At 39.8% G+C, this 27,670-nt stretch overlaps 1 protein-coding gene across 1 annotated transcript in view; it reads right to left on the reverse strand.

Annotated features, from left to right (window-relative positions):
• The window catches only part of LOC310648773 (junction plakoglobin-like), a gene marked incomplete at its 5' end in the record, with an annotated part of 82,097 nt that overhangs the window by 12,533 nt on the left and 41,894 nt on the right, over positions 1-27,670 (reverse strand). The window contains 13 exon segments of the mRNA XM_083376809.1: positions 1,539-1,717; positions 1,996-2,035; positions 3,475-3,596; positions 4,343-4,493; positions 5,225-5,344; positions 5,829-5,984; positions 6,882-7,220; positions 7,561-7,664; positions 8,314-8,458; positions 8,775-8,976; positions 12,954-13,192; positions 14,219-14,472; positions 20,249-20,472. Of these exon segments, the coding sequence (XP_083232935.1) occupies positions 1,572-1,717; positions 1,996-2,035; positions 3,475-3,596; positions 4,343-4,493; positions 5,225-5,344; positions 5,829-5,984; positions 6,882-7,220; positions 7,561-7,664; positions 8,314-8,458; positions 8,775-8,976; positions 12,954-13,192; positions 14,219-14,472; positions 20,249-20,472 (2,242 nt within the window). The 3' untranslated portion in view covers positions 1,539-1,571.

The raw sequence follows: 27,670 nt of genomic DNA on the forward strand, positions 1-27,670 counted from the left end.
TTCTGTTTTATTTTTAAAAGTTAAATATTTAAAAAGTGAGAGCCGTGGAATAGAAATATTTTCATTTTGTCTTATTTTTTTTATTTAGTTCTCGTTTATGTTAAAAATGCAAAGAGGCAAATAAAATCCTATCGAATGGAAAACTCTGCACCAAACACACAATCTATGTATGTATTTGTGCTCTTACGTTCTATTATCAGTGTGTTAGTTTTAGTGTATAGATTTAAAAGTACTTTATTAGGATCTCATGGCAGTTTAAGGATACTGCTCCAATTTGCAAGGAAAAAAAATATATTGAATGTTAACAAAGAATATTGCGGGAAAGCGCAGAAAGAGTAGCTGACTGCTAATAGTACAATGTTGTTAGATGCAGCACAGATTACGGACTGGGAATCTTTCCCATAGGCCCACAGGAGGGAAGCATGAAAATGAAACCGCCTCAAAGGGAAAAGAAGAATTTTGTCATCATCTTTCTCAGGCACTTCTGTCTCCTGAACGCCCAGAACTTGAGCACTGGGGCTGCCCTCTTCTGTGTTAAGGAAACATCTGCTGATTAAGAAAAACAAAGGAAGGGAAAATTAGATTTACACCATATACAGGAAAGCAAGATTTCCCTTTAGGATGGAGGAAGCTGCTCTGAATGCATCAGGTCAGGCCACTGTCCATCTAACAAGCTCTGTCTACTTTTATGGTCCCAATTTGTGGGGTGGGGCTGCCTGGTCCCTGCAAAGAAAACAGCCACTTCTCCAGTCTCAGATCACCAAAATATAATGTGCCATATTTGTTATGTTGGCAGAGAATGATGAGAGTTTGTGATCATATATTATGTAAAAGGCAAGGCTGGCAATGTTCCAATCTTTACTTTTTCCTATGACCAGAAATTATATATTTTAGCATGAGCTTAATTAACAGTGCAGCCAGTCTGTGTGCTCAGTAATATAGAGTACCCCCTATTCCTTTCTTAAGCATTGGCTAGTTTCTACACTTTCTTTTCTCTTTCTACCCAAAAGTGGAAAACAGCCACAAGGACCTCACAGCTACTAGAAACAACTCACTAATAATAATAAAAGAGAAGTAATATTTAGCAGAACACACAAAGGGCATTTATAGCATTGAAAATTGAGGTTCCATTTCAAAATGTCATATTTTTTCAATCCATTTTACCAGGTGGTTTCAGAAAATCATGGGTTGGAGACTCAGATGCAGAAAGCTGGAAAGGAGGCAAATTTGGCTTCATCAAATACAATAATTGAGTTCTGTCAGTGATAAACCTGCATGACTTTTATTTTGCTTAGTCTAATCTACAAGTTGCCCTTCATTTACTGAGTAATCATTATTGAGATTTAATTTTTTTACTAAAGAAAGGCAAGACAGAAATCTATTTTCCTCTGGAATGGGAAGCATGGATATTTTCTACAGGTCAATGAAAATTGGAATACGTTTGGTTATAAAGAACAAAAACATTCATTTTATCTTCTTTTATGTTTTATTTCCATTAACTGGCCAATTCCTAAATGTACTAAATTAGATGCTTTTACCTTGAGTCCTGCCCAACATGTCCAAGGGACATATTAGGCGAGCATGTGGCCTGGGTAAGGTGCTCGCACACCATCGCTATATGTATCCATGGGGTAGTCTCCATCCATGTCCAAGTGCATGTCCATGGGATCCATAGGGATTTCCCCAGAGTACATGCCACGATACCCTGCATCCACATCTATTGAAGCGCAAAAAGAAGAAAGGGATATATCGTTCATATTTGGAAAGACAAGCAGTAAGCTGTAAAATAAAATGGTTTTCTAAAGCAGAACTTCCCCAAATGAGCCTTTTCAGATGTGTTTAGACTTTTAGTTTAACTATCATACATGTTTCCATGAGCAGCTTCCAAGAATAAACAATAGCTAAGCCAGTAAGAATAAAGAATTTTAGCAAAGCAGCCTGGTTATATATCATTATTCCCCCTCTCATCTGAAATGACACGCTCTCTATACTCACCATCTGCATATGGTTCGTGAATGGGTATCATACTCTGGGCCTGTGGAAAGAAACCCAACAGTTGTCAGAACAATGATAGAAACTTGCAATGGCTGCAAGTTAAACCAAACTTGCCATAAGAGGTCACTACTGAAGGATGCTACCGATGCATCTGAGCTTTGGTTTCCCATGGAAACTTAAGTATCTAATTAACTTTGATTGCCTATAAGCAGGATAGCAAAAATTTCAGAACTCAGGCAACCAATCCTAAATGTTTGACCAAGACAGCGTACAGACATCCAATCTGCTAATTTCTGGAATGATCCATCCAAGGGGAATGATTAAACCTACCCCAAGAGCCAATAGTTTAGATACTAAGCTTACTTAGGCTGGGATACACAACAGAAGGCTTAAGTCTTCTTTTATGCTTAATTAGCTTATCCCAATAGGCTACTCCTTTGCTGTCTTTCCCAGGAGTGATACTGGCACAGGAATGAATAAATGAGAGAAGGGCATTTTTTTTCTCAAGTTCTCCCTTAGTTATCCATTGACAAAATTTGTGTAGATGTTACAGCATTTACCACTGCTATTAGCAGTAGTACTGCATTTAATGTAAAACAGATGTCGGATTGTAATCTCCATATGATATGTATTTGTTTCCATACATGAAATAAAGACTTATAATGGTTTTCCTCAGCATCTTGCTAAAGAGTCACTTCTTTAAAGAAAGTGGAATATCAGTCAGCAATGATTCAGGTGGACTTTAGATAAATTTGAAATCAGGTCCACAAATTTTGTTTCATTTTGGCAGATTTCCTGATGACTTCAAGTATGCCAAGACTGCAATTTTCTCTCAGGAGATTATTTTAGACAGAATTCCAGATATCTGCAGTTCTCCTAATGATACACAAGCCCCCCTTCCAATTATGGCCAGTTTCCTTATAATCAAGGAGGAAATTGCTTTGACAGAGGACTGAGGTACTGGGGAGAAAGATTTCAATAATTAGGATCATTCTTTCTACCTTTTTAGTATCAAAAAGGCCTAGACATGAGGATGGCAACAAACAAAATCCGAAAAGTACTACTCTCAGATCTGAAAAGAATTCTCCTAGGCATGTTTGAAGTCATCTTGAAATGTCTGACTTCCTTAACATTTCCAAAGTTCTGCCTTTGAAGTGAAATGGATGGTGAAGGTAGCAAGGGGTTGGATTTCCAGGAGGGAGAGGCTGCATTCCAGAGGAGTAAGAGGCAAGCTCAGCCCAGATATCATGTGTGAGAGAAAGAGGATGAAGACAGCCTCTCCCTAAAAATTCACAGACAATACTGTAGATGCAGATACTAGAGTCCTCAACCTGGCAGTCTACAGGTGTGAAAAAAATAAAGAACTCAGCTTGGAAGAATTGCCATGTTCAGTCTTGGTTTGGGGACATACATGGTTAAATTCAGAGACTTTAAGCATGTACACTAAACCCATACTATCTAAATAACAGAAAAACTCACAGCTTCCCAAGCAGCTGGGTCATGTTTAAAGAGTGAGTTGGTGAGTTCCACGGAGACGCGTTTCCGATAGTCTGGGTTCTTGTCTTCAGAGATGCGGAACAGCACAGCAGCTGCATATGTAGCTGGAGAAGTAAAAAAGGGGACCGTAAGGTGCTAGCTAAAAGAAGCTGCCCCTTGATCTGTTGTTGCAATGGCTACTTTGAGAAGTATGTGAATGGCATTGATTCCCCAGTTTTCTTTCCCATACTATAACAAAATCCACCAGTTTCTGATAAGAAATCTTTTCATTTTTGCAAGCATTTTAGGGGCCAGTTTTACAAAACAATTACTTCTGGCCTATATCACATTCTAGGTTTTAAGAGAAGAGCTGTATGTTAGAATACTCTAGTATTGAAGGAGTTAGTGAATATCTGGTAATGGAAACTATCCAGAACTTTAATATTATCATCATGAGCTTTTGGAGTCAATTCTTATATAATTAACTGCTGTAATAAAAATAATTGTCTCTGGGCTCCAGCATTAACAAATGAATATATAAAGGAGGACATCATTTGATTTCTAAATTAAAAAGGACTAGAACTAAGTTACAATCTTTCTCCTAGATGGTGATATTCTGTTACTACCAAATGGTTCAACTACAATATAGGGCAATCCATTTCCTTTAAACAGTAGTAAGTTTAATAGCCGGACATTATATTATTCCTCCACCTCACCTAATTTTCTCAATCCTGGAAATGTATGAAAATATAAGAAGTTTCACTGGGGTACTGTGGAAAAGTACATACTGTAAACCCAATGGTTAAATTAAGTTACGGTGATAATATGGTGATAAAACATGTATACATGGACATGTGTCTATAATCCTTACCTGTGCCCTCATTCCTAGAATGCAGAAGCTCCATCAATGGTGCTGAGGCACCTTCTGCGTCAATGGCATCAGCTGCCTCTTTATCCTGAGCCAACTCACACAGTACACCAGCTGCCACACGCTGGATGTTTTCCACTGGAGAATATAGGAGCTGTTCCCCCAAATGAACAGGAATAATAAGTATAAGCAAGGGATTAGTTCCCTCTTGGTAAATTACCTATGCACAAGTCCAAAAAAGTTGCCTTCTATTAGCCGTGCCTATCTCCTTCAGAAGGTCAGTATTAATCATGATATTCCGAAATTATTAAGAACTAATGCAAATTGAGAGGAGCGTAAGCAATACCTTGACAATTTTAACAAAGCTACTTTAATGAATATGCTTGCCAGTCATGATTACATGTATTACATGGGTATTGCAATTTTTCTATATTTTATCTTCACATGTGACAAATGTGGGGCCATTATGCAAGGAATATTTACTCACTGCATTGTCATGGGTATCAACCTAACCTAGTATATCTGAATTCTCACCAAATAAGAAATAAAAAATGGGTAATTTTTTTCATGAACACAATATATATATATGGACATTAAGCCTTGGTACCAATATTCAGAAAAGCAAATAAATGAAATTTACTCTTTGGGAATTATCCATCTACTTAGGTATTATAATTCTGAAACTCACATGGAACCCATGGGCTTCCCAATTCTGTCACAAGCCTTGGTTTACAAAAAACAATGATTGAATTCGCATGTTCTGCTTTGCAATCTTTATACCTATTCGCTATTTTACTTCAGAGAGAAACTGAACTCTCTGTTCCTACCCACATTTAACCTTGAATGCTCTTCCCTTACAACTTCCATCTAATCAGAAATTCCGACCTGCACAAAGAGAGGAATGGTGTTTAGACGGAAGATTTCCATTCTGTTCATAGGGTCTCGGGCTAAAATGTGTAGTGCACCTGTGCAGCCTTCCACAATTTCTTCCATCTTTACTCCATCCTGAAGAAATAAGGCAATCATTAAAGAATGGAAAAACAGTACTGCTCATTCCTAGGCTAGCACCCTATACCCAGGAAGGCATCATTCCTTTTTATAATGATTTTAATAAAATAATTAAATATTAAAATAGATAATAAAACACAATTTAAGAAAAATATAAAACATAACAAGAAAAAAAAGAAAAATATGAAGGAAAAATAGAAAATAAAAATATAATGAAAAAGGAGAAGATGATGCATTAAAAAATAGCTTCCCCCTTCATCAAGACAAATATAGACAATTTCGGTAACTTGTCACCTTTTCTAACATTTCAACCAAAGATCTCCTCTTCAGACAGAGAAGCCACCTCAGAAGGCATCAAGTTCAAATTATAGTTGGGTACCTAACCCTCCAGGAATCCTAAATAAATAAATAACTTCTAAAGCCAATTAAGATCATAAATAGAAGTTGCTTTTATCCAGCTGACATGATCTGGCCCTCTTACCGTGTATGGTTGCTGTGTGCCTGCAGCTGCATGACGCTGAGCATCTTGATGAGCCTTCACCAGTAGCTGGACAAGGCGAGGGATGACAGCAGCTTCTTGTAGGGGGACATGATTGGCCGGACATAAAGCGAGGTTACGGATGAGGCCAATTGTAGCCTGTGAACAGGAAGGAGAAGGCATGTCTTCAAAACACTGGTAGATGAAAAGCTGGACAAACTTTCAGATAGTTTAATTAGTTATGGCGTGTGATTTTTGTCATTTGGGTCTACCAAGGAAAGACACGTTCAATCTAGGATATTTTACACTAAATTAAACCTAAAATACAAGAGCATCACTGTAAAATTCCATCTCTGACTAGCACACAGAATTATCCTCCCCCACCTTCCATCCAGGCTTATTCACACGCTGGCTTTGTCTTTTCCTCCACAAAAGAAGCTTGATTCTCAAACTTCTACCAGTCTCTTGGATACTATACTCATTAATAGTATCTCCTAAGCATTATGGGGGGGAAATGCAATTATATGCTTAGAGTACTTTACATAAATTATGTAAGCAATTTTTATTGCATGCATGCCATCGTGGCTGGTATTATCATAAAACCATATTAAAGATAAATGTCTGGGTGAAAGCAAAAGGAAGTTTGCTTTAGGCTACCTAATCTGCACCTCTGAACTGTGATCTGAAAGTAATGCTATCGTGGCTTGCAGCTTAAAGACTTAGCCACTACATCTCACAATTATTCAACGTGGTAAGAGGTTTTTAGTGCTAGTAAGATTCTTTTTTCATAGAGAAGTCTGTGAGGAAAAAAAATAACCATAATTTTTGTCCCGTGATCTGGAGTTTTATCAGAGAAGTTTCACTATGATCATCACTTCCCCAATAAGCATTCTGATGGGTATAGATTCCAAAATTATGATATACTTCCCTGAACATAGTGATCACCTCAGAAATGTGCTCAAGTCAGAAATATGAGCCTCTTGTGGTAAAAAAAAAAGAATAGAAATGCTTATGCCTACCCTTAAATACCTAGCTATTATCTCCCTATTGCTGTACCTTGATCAATGGCCATTGGTTGGGCTGATTAAGCAGCTTAACAATGGCAGGAATTCCATAGTTAAGCCGCACAGAGTTCTGTGCCATTTCAGCCTCTGGATGCCGACTGGTGAGGTGCCTTAGAGCACACACAGCTGGTTCAGTGATGTCTTCTTTGTCTCCAGCTCGGAGAATAGTGTGTATGAGGGCTTCAACTCCATTCGATTGAGTCACCAGGGTTTTGTTCTTGCTATTGTTGCAAGTCAAATTGGAGAGAGTACCAGTGGCACAGGTCAGCACGTTGATATCATCTGAACTTAACTGGTTGACCAGAATCTTCAGGACCCCATCAAGACCCTCCTTTAAAGACAATAAATAGCACAGAGAATTACTACCTCAAACAGAAGCTAGGTCAACATAAGGAAGTCATCAGACAGAGCCACTAAGATAGTACCACTACAGAGTTATTGGAGCAAACAATCCTTAATTTTACTTCAATAACTGTAACACAGTCAGGGAAGGCTCAATAGCAGAATATGCCAGAACATATTTGGTGAATAAATCCCTTTACAACCCTTCCTTAATTAGGTCTCCAAGAAAAGAGTTACTGAATAGAAATCTTAAGTAACCAGATAAAAAAGGCTGGTTGAGGCTGAAGAATTGTTTAAATAAAGGAGACTGGGAAAAAAGCACTGTTCACCTGCTTTGTAGCCACATCGGAAAGGTTTCTTAGCGTCCACAAACAGTTCTGCACAAGTCTTGGACTGGAGCTAGTCAGGTGCTTTCCCAGAGCTTGCATACCACCTTTTGGAAAAGAGGACAAAAAATTAACCATGGCTGAACAAAAACAAAAGAAAGAAAATGGGAAAGATGGAATTTAAATGGTTTGAAAAATGTCTTCAGAGTATTATAACCTCATTATAATAATCTAGATGTAAGTCGTGCTTTTAAGGGCAAGGCAAAGTATGACTAGTGATATGTTCTGTAATCAGCAAGACTTTTATGGCTAATCACTGGTCTGCTTATACTATAACTAAAGAAGTAGAAAAACATATATTTTTAAGAAACAACATAATGTAACAAATTATCTTTTGATGGTAATGAAAGTTAATCCTTTTTTAAAGTGTACAAATTATGCATATTTTCTATTTATTTACCCAATGTTCAGTTTTATTGTGTGGCAGAGTAATATATTTAAATAAATACATAAGTAACTGTAATGTTTGGGAACATATACATGTATTACTGAAAGAATACTTACACCTAATATTGATAAATTAATGTACATAACTTAATTTTAACTACCTAATTATTTGCTAGACCTGAACTCCCAGAATTGTCATAAAGAACTCTATTGTTTAGGCAATTGGCCTACAGAATATTACATAATAAGCTAGTCATACATGTCTTTATCAGATTCCATTCCAATTCTGTCTCAGGTGTCACCACTCACCAGCTTCCACAATGGCTGGCTTGTTGCTGGGGCAGACAGACAGGACTTTGAGGACACGGCTGGTAGTCCACAGAAGTTTCTCATAGGTGTAACTTCGCATAATTTGAACAAGAGCTTGGGGACCTCCATTGGCCAAAATTATAAGCTGCAGACACAAACACAGAGAATAGAATTCTTTTATTTCTCTGGGCAAAGGCAAGATAATTGCAATTCATGTACTTTCCCTTACTCCTGTCTTCAGCTGATGACTCCCAAAATAAAGCTCTTCCTTGGGAGAACAAGGAAACCTGCTTCTTAGGTGTGCCTAAACTAATACATAAGGTGTGATGTGTCTCACAGGGGTGATTGCTTATACTGGGATGGTTGCCTGTATTCTATGAACAAGGGTAAATTTAAGTTACTGGAGTTTTCCCTACCCCCCAGCCCCAGTAGTAGTTCAAGGATAGAATATAAGTCAATACTTTGCTTTCTTGATTTCCATAGGCAAGCAGCTGCAAACAGTCAGTGGTGATAGCCAAGAATTTAGGATTATTCTTTGTCAGCAAGGGGACCATCTTCTGAAGACCATCAGCAAGGCGAACAGCCATCTTGGCACCTTCCTGGTACAGCAGTAGGTTGTGAAGAGTAGTGATGGCATAAAACAAGACTGACTCCACTGGAGAGCTATGGATGGAGAGGTGAGAGGATAACAAAGAAGATTTTTGTTACTAAAGACACATAACAAATGGTATGCATGTATGTGTTGCAGCCAGAATGAGTTACAACTGAAGTTAGCTGACATCATAGCGTTTAAGATAAAATTATCTTTATTGTTATGTACCCTAATGCAAATCAACCCTAGTAAAGAGGCTAGAGAAAATGGCATTTTGTACAGATAAAACAACAACAAAAAATAGTCCTTGACTTAAAAGGCAGTCACTTAAAAACGTTCAGTTACAGAAGATCCAATACAAGTTGCTTACAACCCACCATCAAAGTTATGACTCAAAACTAACTCTGATATGATCACATTTTGGGTCCGTAACAATTGGCTTGCATTTACAACCTGTGCAGAGTTCTGTGATCTTATAATTGTTTTACAATCTTTTTTGCCATCTTCTGGCAAAATAACGACCTGTTGAATAAACTGTGTTTGGGCTTACAACTTTATTTACTTAATAACCATGTAATTTATTCAACAACTGTAGTGACTCACTGTAAAAATGTAATAAAATTGAGTCTGGTCACATGGTGATTCAACTTATAACTGCAGTGACTTATGATCAAAATTCCAGGCTCAGCTGTGTTTGTAAATTGAGGACTACCTCTAATTCTTTTAATCTAATAATTACTATATTAGAAAGCAATATGGTATCCCCACAACCCAGCCAACATGTTTAAGGATCATGGAAATTATTTTCTAAAATTAATTATTCGAATTTATACTGAAAGTAGGGCCTGGTAATGCTTTTTTTTGCCATTGATCAAATCTGAGACCTAGTATATATAAAACTGTTGTTTCATTAAATTGTGAAAAAGTTGTTTCCAAACTGAACGTTTGTACTATAGAAGAGCATGGAGCTAATTGTTCTTGAATTCCTTCATCAAGGTTAAGAGAAAGAAAATGAAAATTTAGTAATGGAAAAGGAGAAGGCATGAGGAGGAACCCAAAGTGACTGCACTTTGCATCTGTTTGATATAAGAAGGGACAGAAAGATTCTCTAGTAGGCTTTCAAGATTTTGTTATTATATCCTAAATGAGCCAGGTTCTGAAAACTTTGCTGTTTCTCTTCCACAATAATACTTCTCCTAAATTTCCCACAGAATTTTTTCTTGAGTCTGAAGCAGCATAGGAAGCTACTAAGCAAGAGATGAAATGAATAGTTTTTTGCAATCAGAACACTTCTGCATATTTAATTATGAATTCCCTCACCTCTAATATATTTTCCTTCTATTTGTCAAGGTAAACTGAGGCTGAAATCAATGATAGCGATCTGTGAAAGAGTTAATCCAATTATGAGTCAGCCACTAAGAATTTATTTTTATTTTCTGGGGGTTCCAATATGGTGGTGTCAGAGGTACAACTACGGAATTTGTAAGACCTTTTCTACTGCAAGAAAAAAGCAAGAGTGAGTATGACTCAGCCATAGCTTGCTGAGACTTGTGTTCCCACAACAAAGCCAGCTCCTCCATGTCAATGCAGCTGCTCATCAGCTCCATTTTGTGCCAACTGGGTGTGGACTTGCAGCAAGATCTGCCTGGCAAAGGAACAGGAGAGACAGAAGAGTTGTGGGAACAGCTGGCAGAAATATTGCAGAGATTAATTTCCTGTTGGACCTGCGCTGAATAGCTAATGTCAGCATATCTTAAACAATTGCCCTTCGTGTGTATTAAATATTAAATTTGGCCAGTACTCCTAAAGAAATGTTCTTCACACATAATAGCAGTAAAGCAAGTTTTGAAATGGTTACCACTAGGTACACTTCAAAGTGTTGTTTTTGAACTACCGAGCCCTATTTAGTTTGCCACATGCAATATTCTCTACATTAGGTACAACATAACCATCCAGCCTATAAAGAATGCTAAGTATTCCCTAGCCCTGTGATAATGAGTATGAGATATAAAGGAGAGTTAGAAACTTTTTCATTTTGGCACCAACTCTCTGGAAGAGATTTCCTCCAGAAAGCTGTATGATACCCATCTTCTGATGTTCAGTTGACGATGTTAAAATCATGGTCACTGGGATGCCATATTATAAGCATAACAGCAAGAGTAAGGATTTTAATGATTTGAATAATTCTACTATCATCTTTTATTTATTATATTGTTTACTCAATGTATTTGTTGTGCTGGATTTAGCTGCAAACTATGGGTTCTCCAGAAATATGGCACTATAGAAATGTAATAAATAAATGCTAAAGTGTCACGGTTGGAAATTATGTTAAGTATTTTCTTCCTTTTTTTGGTCCCAAAGTCCCAAGATGAAAAAGCTTTGAAAAGCCCTACATTAAAGACAAAATGAACATATCAGATGATAGTTCTCAATGAAAGCTAGGAGAAAAGGTTAAATAAAGTAGTAATAGAAGCAGTTACCGTGTTTCAGGAAAATGAGACAAGTGAATATAACAAATCAAAGTCCAGTTAAAAAAATCTGATTTTAAGGCTTACATTTTTAATATTGTAATCAGTGAAGAAGTAGTCTGTTACTTATTCTTCAGTGTGTTCTGAATAGACTTTAAGATAGACAGCAGTTCTTTGTAGTGCCGAGACAGACTTTGGGAAATAGTTGTAAAGGACTGAAAATAATGCATTTTCAAGATAGGGATATTTTCTTTGTTATTTATTTCAAAGCAGTAGTCACATGCAAAGCCAAGCTTGGGACAATGCAAAATATACCATGTTCAGGAAAGCTTAAGACTTTGGCACAGCATCATCATCATCACCATCATATAAAAAAGTTGGAAGGGACCTTGGAGGTCATCTAGTCCAACCCCCTGCCCAGGCAGGAAACCCTATACCATTTCAGACAAATGGCTGTTCAGTCTCTTCTTAAAAACTTCCAATGTTGGAGCATTCACAACTTCTGGAAGCAGGTTGTTCCACTGGTTAATTGTTCTAACTGTCAGAAAATTTCTCCTTAGTTCTTGGGTTTCTCTCCTTGACTAGTTTCCATCCGTTGCTTCTTGTCCTGCCTTCAGGTGCTTTGAAGAATAGCTTGACTCCCTCTTCTTTGTGGCAACCCCTGAGATATTGGAACACTGCTATCACGTCCCCCCTTGTCCTTCTTTTCATTAAACTAGACATACTGAATTCCAGCAACCGTTCTTTATATGTTTTAGCCTCCAGTTCCCTAATCATTTTGTTGCTCTTTTCTGTACTCTTTCTAGAGTCTCAACATCTTTTTTACATTGTGGTGACCAAAACTGGATGCAGTATTCCAAGTGCGACCTTACCAAGGCATTGTAAAGTGGTATTAACCCTTGATTATATCCTTCAATGCAGCCTAGCACTGTGTTGGCTTTTTGGCAGCTGCAGCACACTGCTGGCTCATAGTTAAGTGATTGTCCACTAGGACTCCAAGATCCCTCTCACAGTTGCTACTGTTGAGCAAGGTACCACCTATATTCTACCTGTACATTTGGTTTTTCTTACTTAGTCCAAAACTCTAGGAAGAAGGGATGGAGCTTGCGAAAATTTGCAAAGCTGATCAGTTTGATCAGAGAAAAAAACAACCCTTTTTAAAAAAAGACTGGAAAACTTTTATGGGTTTTTACTGAAAGAAGCAAAGAATGATGACTTATTGATTTAGGCATTAAAAAGATCAAAGAGGAAGAGGAAAAATAAGATATCAATTACTCAATAGAAAGAAGCATACAAATAATTCTACATTTTCTGTTTTCTTTTCTTCTTTTCTGTATTTTCCCCTTAATCTTCCATTAATTCTGTCTGATTTTACTGTATTGAAAAATTCTAATAAACAAAGCTCAAAAAGATAAACCTAAAAGAGAAGGTCAAATTACACCAAGCCGCATATGAACTATAATATTGAATAAAATGGACAGGAGGAGTGCTTAAGCAAAGCTACTGCAATACTTCCAGTGACAAAACAGTTCTTAAAAACCTTGTATCTTCTCTTCTTGACACAACCTCCAGGACATTACCTAAGCATGCGCACAAGAGCTGGGATACCCCCAGACTTAAAGATGGACAGCAACCCTTCACGATGGTGAGACAGGTTGTGGAGAATGCTGGTAGTGCAGCGGGCTGTATCCAGGTCACTGGTGTTTTGCATGGTGCGCACCACAGCAGCAACAATTTGAGCAGACTGCATAAGAGCCCGGCGTGAGGCTTCTTTCTTAGACAGCTGGTTCACAATCATGGCTGCTTTGCTGACTACCACCTGGAGGGAGAAGAAGAGGAATGGAAGTTGTAGAATGGAACAATTATTACAGCACTCTTCAGAGCATCAGGTTCTACTAAACTCCAGATTCCATCTTTCAGTGTTATTTATAATATTAATTTACTACTTCAGAGCCAAGGAATTCTACCTGGTATACAAGACGGTTAGTATTATCATCATAGTAAAACAGTAAAACTTATTTTGGTAGCAATGATTCAAACACACTCTCTGAAACTTTCACAAAGAGCTGAGATTTTACTAGCCTTTGGAAGGTCATGAGAGTCAACTTTATCTTGGGGAGGAGGGAGATGTTCCAGAGAAAGGGAGCCTCTTACAGGGATGGCAGCTGTCAAACTGTTTCCCATCACATCTAACTTCAGAAGGCATTCCCTTTTGCAACATGCAGAATCTCTCCAGAAAAGGTGTTATGTTAGACACCCATGCCAGGAGCTATGTAGGATTTAATAGGGAAAGTTCATCATTTTGAATTTGCGAACTCAAATGTACTAATATTAACAAACTAATGCAAAAGCAGTTTTGTGAGCATTCTGCATTAAAAAGCACATATTATTGTGTGCAGCCAAATTCTGAGTCCTGAATGAATTGATAGTTAATGTTCACGTATCAAGTCTCCTATTCTGAATAGTGGAACAGTTTTTGTGAGCTGGATAACATTTTTTGAGTCCTATGGAAAAAATTACAAGGTTCAAAAATATTCAAAATGACAATCTTACTCATTAGAAGCAAAAATTGTTTTAAACCCCTCCAAACCATACCTCTCTAAAAAATAACAGAGCTTTCATTTGAGTGTACATGATAAATACGAAGAAAGATCAAAGTTCTTCTGGGCTGATAACAATGCATTCTGCAGCTTCTTTGCATTTCCATGGAAAGTATCACTTTATGTATATTATAGGATTATTGAAGCATTAGCAATGCTTAAAATCATAGCAAATCAAGCAATTAGCTCTATTAAGTCCCCCAGAAACCTTCTGAGACACTAAGGGCCTAACTGCACTGCCATACCGGATCTTCATCGTTCAGCAGTTTGGTGAGTTCAGGGATAGCACGAGTGGCTAGTTCAGCATCATCTTGGTAATTGATGAGGTGCACAATGGCTGACTTGAGCATTTGAGAGGGCTCAGCCAATCGCTGTACATTTGTCTGCTGCCCCTCAACTTGGGTAGTCATTAGAAGTGTGTGGTCTTCAGCTGTCTCTGGATACATGGCTGCCCGGATACGCTGGGCACGGGTCATTGCAAGTTGGGACTCCAATTCCGCTGCAAGAATGATTGACAAGATAGGATTAAAGACAAAGCTCTAATCAGAATTTTTGACAGTCATATTAGGAAGTTCCTGGAGCTGCTTCAACTCTATGAGGTATAGGTGACTTCACATCTGAGCAAAGAGATAAGGCTGGTGTTAATTAACCAGCATGATTAGGCAGCTGCAATACAAAGCTGCTTAATTAAAAACATGAAAGTGAGATGGGAAATGGGAACTAGAATGCATAAGGACCTGAAAAAAAATATGTATACATAAAGACACACACACACACACACAAAGAGAGGGAAGGATGGAGGGAGGGATTGGAGTGAAAAATCTTAAAGTTTTTGCAGCAACCTAAATTTCTTTGCAGTTCTGAGAGACCTCTCCTGGGTGCGACCCGCCTTTTTATATCCTCCTAACCTCGATGAAGGGCCCGAGTGTTGGGACCCTGAGAGATGGCTGGGTAGGGGCAGGGGCCGTCAACACAAACTTAATAAGAGGCCCCTGATTATTTTTTTATCAAATTTTTTTAGGGGGTTGGGGAGAGGGGTGGGAGAGGGGGGTTGTCTGGCTATGGGGGGTGGCCAATCAACCATAGTTCAGGCCAGACTTGGGTCTGACCGCGCGGGGGGGGGGAGAACGGGGTGTCGTTGACTCCGGGGCTCATGAGCGGGTCGTGGGACTACCAATTCCCACGACGGGGAATGGCAGCAGGCGGATAGACAGGGGGCCGTATCGCTACCGGGAGGGCCGTCTCCGCTACTTGCAAGCGGTGAGGCGCTCCGACCCTCTGCTCCTTCCCCGAGGTCCTGGGAGCGAGGATGTGCAGCCTCCTGAGCTCCGGCTGGTGTACCTGAATGCCAGGTCCGTGGTTAACAAAGCTCCCCTCGTCAGGGATTTAGTTGAGGGTGAGCATGCGGACCTGGCTTGCATCACGGAGACTTGGTTGGGCCCAGAGGGTGGGGTCCCTTTGGTTGACCTCTGCCCACCAGGTTTCCGGGTGCTACACCGGCCACGAGCTCATGGTAGGGGTGGGGGAGTGGCGGTCACTATTAGGGAGACCTTATGTCCGCGGGAGACCACCGTTTCTCAGATAGTCGGGTGTGAGTCTCTCTTGGTGAGATTTGGTTCTGGGGCGCAGTTGGGCTTGCTGCTGGTGTACATTTCGCCTAGTCGCGCAGCGGCAGCCCTGCCTGAGCTGCTTGATATCCTCTCGGGGTTGGTGGTTGAGTTTCCCAAACTTATAGTTTTGGGAGACTTCAATCTACCATCCCTGGGAGGTTCATCTGAGCTAGCTCGGGAGTTCATGGCTTCCATGACGGCCATGGACCTGACGCAAGTAATTTCTGAACCAACTCATGAGGGAGGCCACACCCTTGACCTGATTTTTTTATCTAGACGGTGGTTAGATGATCTTGGTGGGGGCTCTCCATTTATTATGCCCCTGTCATGGACCGATCATCATCTCCTGCGGCTGGTCTTCCGCTTTGCCACCCCCCGCCGTGGGGGTACGGAGCCAATTAGATGGTACCGCCCCAGACGCCTAATGGATCCTGATAGATTCCAAGCAGCGCTGGGGTCCCCACCTGCCTCCATTGCTCACAGCTCGGCGGATGCCTTAGTGGAAGCCTGGGAAAGGGCAGCCACTGAGGCACTTGACCGGGTTGTACCCTTGCGGCCCCTGACCCGGCGCAGATCCCAGTGAGCTCCATGGTTTTCCGCGGAGCTCCGGGAGATGAAGCGTCGGAAACGGGGCCTAGAGAGCCGTTGGAGGTCTAGCCGATCCGAACCCGACCGGTTGCGGTTAAGAACCTATATTAGGTCTTATCTCGCAGCGATGAGGGTGGCGAGGTGTAATTACTTCTCCACCCTCATCGCGTCCGCAGGTAATCGCCCGGCCGCCCTGTTTAGGGTGACTCGCTCACTTCTTAATCAGGAGGTGAGGGAGGATCCCTTGCAGGGTCGTGCCGAGGAATTTAGTCAACATCTGTCGGATAAAATCACTCGGATTCGGACCGGTCTGGACTCCAACTGGGCAGAGTCAGGCGATCAGGACACGGGCGGTCTTGTCAATGTTACCTGGGAAGAGTTTGATTCTGTGACCCCTGATGAAGTGGACAGGATTATGGGGAGGCTGAGCTCCTCCACATGTTTGTTGGACCCGTGCCCTTCCTGGCTGGTTTATGCAGCCAGGGAGAGGACACGAGGCTGGCTCCAGGCGGTTATATCTGCTTCCTTGAGTGAGGGTTATTTCCCCACCGTCTTGAAGGAGGCGGTGGTGAGACCTCTCCTCAAGAAGCCTGCCTTGGACCCAGCTGGATTGAACAACTTTCGTCCAGTCTCCAACCTTCGCTTTCTTGCGAAGGTTGTTGAGAGTGTGGTGGCGCATCAGCTCCCTCTGGTCCTGGATGAAGCGGATTTTCTGGACCCCTACCAATCGGGTTTCAGGCCCAGGTACAGCACAGAGACGGCATTGGTCGCTCTGGTGAATGATCTCTGGAGGGCGCGGGACAGGGGATATTCCTCTGTCCTTGTCCTATTAGACCTCTCGGCGGCTTTCGATACCATCGACCATGGTATCTTGCTGCGGCGTCTCAGGGGATTGGGAGTGGGAGGCACAGTTCTTCAGTGGTTCTCCTCCTATCTCCTGGGACACTCGCAGTCGGTGTTGGCAGGGGGGCAGAGATCGGCCCCTAGGTCTCTCGTTTGTGGAGTTCCTCAGGGGTCGGTTCTCTCGCCTCTCCTGTTCAACATCTACATGAAACCGCTGGGTGAGATCATTCGTGGTTTTGGAGTTGGGTATCATCAATATGCCGATGATACCCAACTTTTCTTTTCGACCCCAAACCACCCCAGTGATGCCCTCGCTGTGATGTCCCGTTGCCTGGAGGCGGTTCGGGTCTGGATGGGGAGGAACAGACTTCAACTCAACCCTGACAAGACTGAGTGGCTGTGCATTCCGGCATCCCGGGACATTCAAAATGTTCCATCTCTTTCTATGGGGGGTGAGCTCTTACCCCCCGTGGATAGGGCTCGCAACTTGGGAGTCCTCCTAGATTCACGGCTAACCCTGGAAGACCATATAGTGGCCGTGACTAGGGGGGCTTTCGCCCAGGTTCGCCTGGTGCACCAGTTGCGGCCCTATCTGGACCGGGATGCCCTGTGCACGGTCACTCATGCGCTCGTGACCTCTCGCCTTGACTACTGTAATGCTCTCTACATGGGGCTTCCCTTGAAGACCACTCGGAGGCTCCAACTGGTACAGAATGCGGCCGCGAGAGTTGTCTTGGGAGTTTCCCGGTACTCCCATGTTACACCTTTGCTCCGCGAGCTGCATTGGCTACCAGTTGTCTTCCGGGTGAGGTTCAAGGTCTTGGTTATGATCTTCAAGTCCTTACATGGCATGGGTCCGGGTTACCTCAGGGACCACCTGCTGCCGGTGTCAACTCCCCTCCGCCCTGTGCGTTCCCACAGAGAGGGCCTCCTCAGGGTGCCTCCGGTCAGAGAATGCCGACTGGTGGCCCCCAGGGGGAGGGCCTTCTCTGTGGGCGCTCCGGCACTTTGGAATCAACTGCCGGTGGAGCTCCGGATGACATCAGACCTCCGAACCTTCCGTCGCAGCCTGAAGACCCATTTATTCGAATTAGCTGGTCTGGCCTGATGGGGGAATATGGGTTTTTAAAACAGTTGTTTTTATTATTGTATTATTGTTTTTATTTGGGCATCGGTTTAATCTTATTTTAACTTTTGTATCGTAATTATATATGCCCTGTGAACCGCCCTGAGTCCCCAGGGAGAAGGGCGGTATATAAATTAAATAAAACCTAAACCTAAACCTAAACATTATAAAGAAGCTGGTGCCTGCATTTGCCTATTCTTGGTGCCTGAATTTTTTTTATTGTTTCTCATTAAATGTTTTCTCTGCTGCATTCCCTGCTCTTTCAATATACAATATGAAATGTTTGTAAATTTTACTCATCTCTGTGCTATCCTTGGCATTAGGGATTCCTTACAGTGAATCATTTTAATGTTAGCTTTCGTCTAGCTTCCAAAATATGGTTGCACATGATCATATCATTTTACTCAATCACAAAAACATAATCCTTTTTTTTCAACAGCCAAGATATTCTGCTTACACCTGAAGATATTGATTCCCAGGAAAGCAAGAAGCAGTAATAATAAAAAAAAACCATCCTAAACTTCTCTGGATTACTTTTGTAATGTTTGGAAGACTTTTATGTTTCTATACTTTATTTTGAAATAATCTGTTTGCATGGGCTTTTTTTCACTTTACAGAGAGTGTTTCTATACTTTATTTTGAAATAATCTGTTTGCATGGGCTTTTTTTCACTTTACAGAGAGTGTTTCTATACTTTATTTTGAAATAATCTGTTTGCATGGGCTTTTTTTCACTTTACAGAGAGTGAGCTAAGTCTTAGGAAAAGTGTCATGACCACATTTGAACTTAAGTCTAGAATAGATCTCCCAATTCATAAAATAGAGGATCATTTCTAAAAGTTCACTGACATTGATAAATGACAAAAAGAGGCAGATTATTATTCCTTTCTAAGCTAATAGCTTTATTGTAACCAATTATATCAGTGGCTTCTAGCATATATGATGTGGCTCTAAATCAGGAGTGTCAAACTGCCGGCCCATGGGCCAGATACATCATGGCGAAACTGCGCTCACCCCATTGCCAGCAATGGGGGGAAAAATTGTTATACGTCACAAAAGTACGTGACGTCGCAAGTTTAACACTCCTGTTCTAAATCTTTTCTTTAAAATTAAAAACTGACCAAAGCAAAAGTGTTAACTTCAAAGGGTATGCTGGTAATTTCAAAGACACTGGTTTAACAAGCTCTACACAGTCAGGATTCAGGAATTATTAGGACAATATTACCTTTACTCATCTGTCTAAAAATCACTATTGAGTTATAGACCAACAGTTCAATAGTGGGTTATAGCAATTCAATATTGTAGTCAGAGTCTATGTTTAAAAAAAATAGTAGTAGATATAAGCCGGTAAAACAAAAATAAGCAAAAGATAGGCCTGCGTACCAGATAGCTTCAGTTTATAGTATCTGTTTTAATGCAGATTAAATAATGTTTCTTACATTCACACTGATAACCACTTGAATATATTGTAAAATTGTTATCTCACATAACTTTGAGTTAACAGAATTAAATGTGAACTAAACTAAATGGCACAGAATTTGCAGTGTAGCAATATTACTATGGCATACTGCAGACATGTCAAACATGGATCCGGCCCGTGAAGTGGTTTCATGTGGCCTGCGAAGCCATCCTGGAAACAATGAGGGAACGGCCCCCACTGCCTTGGCCCTGGCCCAGAGACCCTCCTCCTGCCAGAGACCCTCAGATCTGTCCCACTCCTGCCCAAGCCCCCATAGGCACCCTTGATGCGAACGATGTAGAGCTGGCCACGCCCACCCAGTAGGCCATACACACTCTAGCCACGCCCACCCAGGCCACACCCACCCGGCCCCCTGAGGGCAACCGCAATGCTGATGTGGCCCTCAATGAAATTGAGTTTGACACCCCTGGCATACTGTGATTTGATCAAAGACCACATTACTTTAAGATGGATATTTTTCCAGACTAATAATCTTGTGATAGAGGAGTGCATGATCTAGGGAGCTGGGAATTCTGGACTTTCTATTTCCAGTGCATTAGAAAATACAAGGTCTAGCATAGACATTGTTTTTAGTTTCTTTATGGAATAAAAACAAATTGTGCACTTAATCAAATAAAAGCAAATATTACCTTGACTCTGGGCCTGCCCCGATCCAGGTTGGCTGTAAGTAGTAGTTTTCTTAATGGTGTACTGCTTGCCATAGAGGTCATCTTCATCCATCAAGCCCTTGCTGCTCACTGATGGCACTTGGGTGTTCATTCCAGAATGGATTCCTGAGTCATAGGTGTATGTTTGCTGCCATTCTGTCACCTTGATGGGTTGATCTATTATGTTCATCATGTCCATGGCTATTCTGTAAAAACACCCATCTGGATTAGACCCTCAAACATAATGCATGCCATTAAGAGTCAATCTTCCCCAACGTCCAATTTTCAAGAAATCTGCATTTGCTCTAGGAAACTTTTCAGAATGCAGTTTGCTAATAAAGTCTGCTGCTTCCTAACATTTGCTTCTAATAGTTTGGATGTCAAATTCCCCACATCAAAACTAAAGCTGTTCAGCTTATATGTTTTTCTTGTCTCACACATGGACTCCCATCAAGCTATAACTTAATAGTCTTTATAAAGCAAAAGGCTCCTATTGCTCTGCAGTTAAGACTGTTTCCTGATTTAGTCCAATGAAAGGATTGTGGTACAATAGTTTCAGCTCCAAAAATGTCCGAAAAATATATAATCCTCACACTGTTACCATCCTCATAATACACAGTGCCCCAAATGAACCATTAATGCTCCCTTCAGTTGACTAATAATTGAATGTAACATTCAGTATCCAATTTGCACCCAGGAAGAAAAACAACAACAACAACCAACTTGGTCGCTTACTTAAAAGCATCATGGAAACAAAGCAAGACATTATCCCATTTTGCATTCAGCACATTAAAATGGTGACGAATTTCCTTCTAAACTGCAACTAAACTGGATGTTAAGTTAAACCACACCAGAGCTGCAACACTGTGAGAACATGGCCATGAAACAACAGATGTTCTTCCTTCCGTGCTCCTCTTCCCTTTGCTACTTTTCCACTTACATCCACACTTGGCCCCAGCAGCAGAAGTCCACCATTGCATCTAGTCCAAGCATGTATCTTTCCAAGGGTTGTGATTAGCTATGGCTGCTCTTTGGGGATGCAGTAGTATTCTCTCACAAGTGCAGAGATGGGGAAGGGATAGCAAAGGTGAAAGGAACAGGGGAACTGTGCTTCATTGGAGGTGGGATGTGGAGAAGGCAGGCAAGGCAGGTCAGGGAAGAATGAGGGAATGGTTGTCACTGATTTGTCTCAGGTTCTTCATCCATGCATCATAGAACATTTACATAGAGAAGGGCTTCTACCTTTGGAATGGATTATTTTTCTGCCAAACTGCTTCAGCAGCATGCTGGCCCTGATATAAAGACTCCAACACGAAGATATATCCTTATTACACAGCGGCTGAGTTCAGAGCCTTGATCCGTCTTCTATTTTAAACCCCAGGATTTAAATGATATACTGTATACTCAAACATGTTTTTCTCTTGTCAAGTTTATTTCATATGTATACAGAAACCAGCTTTTTTTTTTTAAAAAAAAAAACTTTTCTCTGCCAGGGGAGCAAGATAAATATATCTGCTTGTTTAGAACAGCTATTTTACAAAACAGGAAGAGAACAGCTACCAATACTGGAAAATAATCTTTAGTATCATTAAGGTAAAAAACAGTGACAGCTAAGGAAGGAATTGGCAGCATTTGAAAGGCAGGACAACAAATATTTTTTTTAAAAAAGATTTAATTTTTCTAGGGCATTCTCAAGAAACTTAAAAGAAATGCTGCCAGTTGTAGTCCTCAGCATGAAATGTGCTTTTAGTATTTTATTTGCTTTGGTAAGTGAATGAAGAGATAGAAAAAAATAAATAGTGCCTACTGAAATGGCATCAGTCATTCCTAAATAAAGGGTAGAAATGGAAATCTAGCATAAGAGTTGCTTGGTAGCAGCCTTCTGTCCCAGATAAAATTTGCTAGCTTGTTTTCCAATGGGTAGGGACTAATAACAGGCACCGATTAAGTGCTGCTCCTTGCCCTTGTACTCTAAGCCAGGGGTAGGCAACCTTGGCTCTTTTATGACTCACGGACTTCAACTTGAAGTCCATGAGTCATAAAAGAGCCAAGGTTGCCTACCCCTGGTCTAAGCAATCCATTGCCTTCTATTAAATCTGCAGAGAATAACTTGGGAAGAAGAATCAACTTACAGGGTGTGTATGTGCAAGGAAGGTAGGGAAAGCTTAATGGTAGCAGTTTCAACAGCTGCCATTAACTAGATGTATTTGAAAAACAGTTTTCCCCAACTAGATTAAGTTGTTGAAAATGCTAGTGTAGTCAAATTGGAGATTTATTCCTTTACCTCATCTCATCTGGGGACCTCACAGAAACCTTACTCATAAAACCTTGACCAGCTGTCTGCAGTCAAGCAGCTAAATAATGTGTAGCTCTAAATAGCAGCTGACTAAACTAACATGTTGAAAAGCTATGCTTCATTCTATGAGCTATTTGATTATCATTTTTGCAATTGTTTCTACAGAACAACCTTCCCCCAATCTGACTTCCTCTAGATATTTTGTGGGTACTACTCCCAGATTTCTCAAAATTTATAGGTTTGTGTGGTACAGATATATTTTTTTTTATTTTTTAAAGCATTAGAAGTAAGAATAGGAATATAGTTACTGGCATGTCAGAATTCATTTTATTTTGGAATATTATAACAGGGTGGAAGAGAAGTTAATTTACCACATGTCCTCTCATAGGACAGAAGTAACCATATATCATCAATCCCAGGTTTTCCTGTCTAATTTTTTTTCCTGACACTGAAACCAAATCAATTTTCATCACAACATTTGTGTGGCTGTCTTCCTTCAAGGCATTTAGTGCAATATATGCAGGTTTATCCTAGTTTATAGTCACCACAACCTTGTGATTTTGACAAGGTAGCTTAAGTCATAGGTCAGGTATGCTTTCATTTAAATGAAAGTTGTTGTCTGCTTAAAGTTGTCTGCTTAAAGTCATACAAAACCTTCAAAATAGCACTTTAAGACGGATAAGAGTCAGCTTATACAATTAGCAAAACACAGTGGAAAAGTTTTGATGGAAGTACATCAGGTTCTTATATTTTAGTACTTACATGAAGCTAAAAATAGTTTTCTTAAATATGATTTGTTGATTTGTCATCAATAAATCACAAAAATGAGTTATTACCATTTGTTAAGGTTAGCACAAGGTTAAAAGCCAAATCACAGAGAATAGAATAATCCTATTCAAATGAAGAAGAAAAGTCAGTTATGACTAGTTCTCATTCAACATTACTAAGTTTGGAGGAGAATTCTAGGCAAACTGTGAATATTATACATATTTAAATATTCTTCTGCAAAAAACTATTTTAACTTTTGAAAATTAGCATGCTTGCCCATATACTTTTATATTCAATGTTTTTATATACTATTTGTTTTCTATATAGTAGAATGGCTGAAAAATGTATAATTTAAAAAGAAATTCTTAGTATATAAAGTAACTTAAATAAAAATATATTATTAATTGTTGGTATTGGAAGTTCTTGAGCCAAATGTATCATTACCCTGAAAAATCCTTATCGCCTTCTGCTTTACCCCCAAACACCTTGGAGATTTCTCGTTTTGCAATGATGTTATGAGCATAAGAATCATAAACTACAACTTTCTTCTGTCTCATCTATCCAGATGCTACCCTTTCAACTTATTTATTTAATTTAATTTTATTTAATTTAATTTGTATACCACCCTTCTCCCGAAGGACTCAGGGTGGTATACAGGGCAATAAATACCAAAAGTACAAAACACAAAAATTAAGAACAAATTAAACAATTGTGCCCGAATACAATAAATTAATTAAAAACAATAATTAAAACCCCAAACCCATCAGACCAGGCTGGCTTGTTCAAATAAATAAGTTTTTAGATCACGTCGGAAGGAGCGAAGGTCGGGAGCCATCCGGAGCTCAACCGGTAAACGGTTCCAAAGGTCTGGCGTGCCCACAGAGAACGCCCTCCCCCTAGGGGCTGTAAGTTGGCATTCTCTGACCGGTGGCACCCTGAGGAGGCCCTCTCTGTGGGAGCGCACTGGGCAGAGGGAAGTTGACGCCGGCCGCAGGTGCTCCCTTAGGTACTCCGGACCCATGCCATGTAGGGCTTTATAGGTCATCACCAGCACCTTGAATCTCACCCGGAAGGCAACTGGAAGCCAATGCAGCTCACGGAGCAGAGGTGTAACATGGGAGTATCGGGAGACCCCCAACACAACTCGCGCGGCTGCATTCTGCACCAGTTGAAGCCTCCGAGTGGTCCTCAAGGGCACTTAGGTTGCCAGCATAAGCTATTGATTGAGAACTGTAATATCTATAAACTAGATGGTATCACATTCAGAAAGAATGTACCTAGCTTCATAGTGTTGGCTTGTCCAGACAGTATTGACTGAGAGATACACCCAAATACTAAGCAGATTACACTGGGAACACTGTAGGTCTGATGTCAAAGCAAAGTGGTTCTCTAATGTCAGGAGAAGGGGAACTGGGCCAAGCACTAACAAAGGATGCATCAACCACGTTGGTGATTAGGAAGAGAATCCCTCAAGCAAAAGGAGAATAACTGCCACACCCAAGATAGGAATGGCAGTTAAGTTGCTTCTCATTTCTATTCCCCAGGGAAGACAGTGACAGGTTTCTTCTGCCAGATGGAAATGAATTGAAACTTGTGAAGGAAGATATATTCTTCCAGAAAATGGCTTCCTAGCTTGGCATTCCAACTGCTAGTATAGCATGCAAACCAATCCAAAGTAATTATCAATGTGTTTGCTTTATATCAATAACTGGCCAGCATGGATTTAAATATTTGCTTGAACCAGATGGTTTTTTGCCATATATTTCTGGAATGCTTCAAGAACTACTACTGAGATTTTTAAATGAGTGTATAGCTATCACACTTTCCTCCTAATTCTACACATAAACAGTCTCAGAAGTTGTACTTCGAAATATTCTATCAAGTGTGAATGGAAGAGGTAAGATTTCTAAATCCATTTAGAAGACAGGAGAAAATTAGGTTACCAGTCTCATCCAACAAAAATTATCTGGCAAGTTGAGTAAGAGAACATGGGGGGAAAAAAGAGAAAGGTAAGCATAAAGTGGTGCTACTTTCTGATTGTCTGAGTCTTTAGAATGTTTCAATCAGTCCTAAAAGTAGACTCTGATTTCCAGATGACAACGGCCACTGTGCTCAAAGTGGATACACATCACACCCTCAAAATCTATAAAAGCAAAATCTATAATGACTGTATTGTTGATTTGTTGATATTGTCAACTAGTTGGGTATCAGCACTTGGTTATTCTTGGGTGATCTCAAAAAGGTAAGCAAGGTCATACTTTAATACTGGAATGTGAAACCATCAAGGTTTGACTGGGAAAATGAAAATCGTCCTCGAAGAAGGTAGTGATAAACCCAGTTCTGTACTGTACCCGCATATGGTAAGAAGATGGACAGGAATGTGTCTATAAAACCACTAGGAATTGAATTTAGTTTAATTTTACATTAGAAACTAGTTTGAAAGTCCAGTGCCCCAATGTTTCCATCCCCACTCAAAAACAGGAAGGACAAACCCTGTCTTTTTGTAAGAGATGACATGGCCCTTATTAAAAGAGGGGGAGGGAAAAACAACCTTTTTGATTATCATTCTTTTAGGGCTCCAAAGGACCATTCTCTGGCAGAGCTGTTGCTTCCAGAATGAATGTCCCAAAATATATTGTGAGTTGGGAGAATACATGAATTGCTGCACAGTGGTAGGGCAGGAAATTCATTTAATTCTTTTTTCAAGGAATTGTGCTGACACATTTAAAATCACTACATACGTATACGTCCTTCCTGCATTGTTGAGCATGATGGCTGCAGTAGTTAGCGTAACACAAAAGTAACAAGAAAATGGAGCCAAATGCTGTTAATTAAGTCAGCCAAGCTCTCCGATTTACAGTTTAATAAAACTAGAACTGCATGAAGAGTTATGGTCTCTTACTGCAGATAATTCTTTACTTGCTGTGCACTGAAACCATATGGATCTCCGGCATAATGAGTGAACCCCAGCAAAGAAATCTGTAAAAATCATTAATTTTGGGTTTTCTTTAATGTATACACTAAGCACAAGAATGTTTTGGGGTACAACTTCAATTTTCCATAAAATGTATTTTTAAAACCTGCATTGTTCACAAAACAAAAGAAAGTAAAATCAATTATGGATAAAGTCTTAAAAATAAATGGATCATATGAATTTTAAACCAACCTGTTTTAAGCAGCAAGGGAAAGTTTAATGTTTTTTTTTCTTTTAAAACATTTAGAGAATATTGCATGGAATTTGTATTTTTCTTCTAGCCTTGCCTTTCAAACAATGTTCCAGATATAACAATTTATTGTCTTAGGTTGACGGATCCTGATTTTTCCACTCCTTTGTAACATATTTACATATAGTTATTTTCAATATTTTAATAACTAATTTTAACCAGTATATAAAACATAGATAAGAACATGAGTATCAAAAACACAGGACAAGCATTGCTGAATTACAGTGTAAAGTATTTTGAGAAGTGAAAAGCATTCAATGATTCTCATTTGCTTCTCCACAGGGAGTATTTTTCAAGCATTCACATTTCAAATATTTTTATGGATCCCCATGCTACTTTAAATTTAAGTTTATTAATTGCATTTTAATTTCAAATACTATATGTACTCTTATGAGAGTCTATTAAGTAGTCTTTTAATAAATTCACAAAAGTAGCTAACAAAGGCCTTGTCTTCCATCTATAGCTTCTCTGACCATTTGTGGGATATTACAGAACCATTTTCTTGCCTGTCAGATAGTTCAGAATAAATTCGGATTGGTCATTGGGCTATTAATTATTGTGACTTTTTTCTGAATATAGTTTAGAATATAAAAGCTATTGTTTACTATTGGAAGCAAGGATGATCTTTCATAATCACATCAACAATTTTTAAAAAGCCAAATAGATTTTTAAAGAAGTTAATTAAATCAGGAAAATCAAGGCAGAAATATTAGAATGGATTAATTTTTCTCTGATTGAATGCAGTAGTCCTAACAATTAAATATTGAAAATGGGCACGCAGTGGTACAGGATTGCCTGAAATATCTCTGAATGATCTGCAGTAGATCAGCAGGATTACCAATTTTTAATTGCCATAGCAATATGATCTTTGCAGATGCCTAATTTATGGGAAAATGAACAAAGTATCTAAAAAGATTCTGAATTCAGACTTGTCTAATTAAAAAAGAAAGAGGTGGAGATATCCAGAGATTCGACTCTTTAAATGTACAACCAGATTCACGTATTCAGTTGAAGCTAAAAATATATGTAAACCATGTCATCATTAACACAAACGTCACCATTATTTGTGCACCTAAATTTAACTGGTGTGAATTGGACAATATATAAAGCAAAAAG

This window comes from Vipera ursinii (assembly GCF_947247035.1).
Source record: "Vipera ursinii genome assembly, chromosome: Z".
NCBI lineage: Eukaryota > Metazoa > Chordata > Lepidosauria > Squamata > Viperidae > Vipera > Vipera ursinii.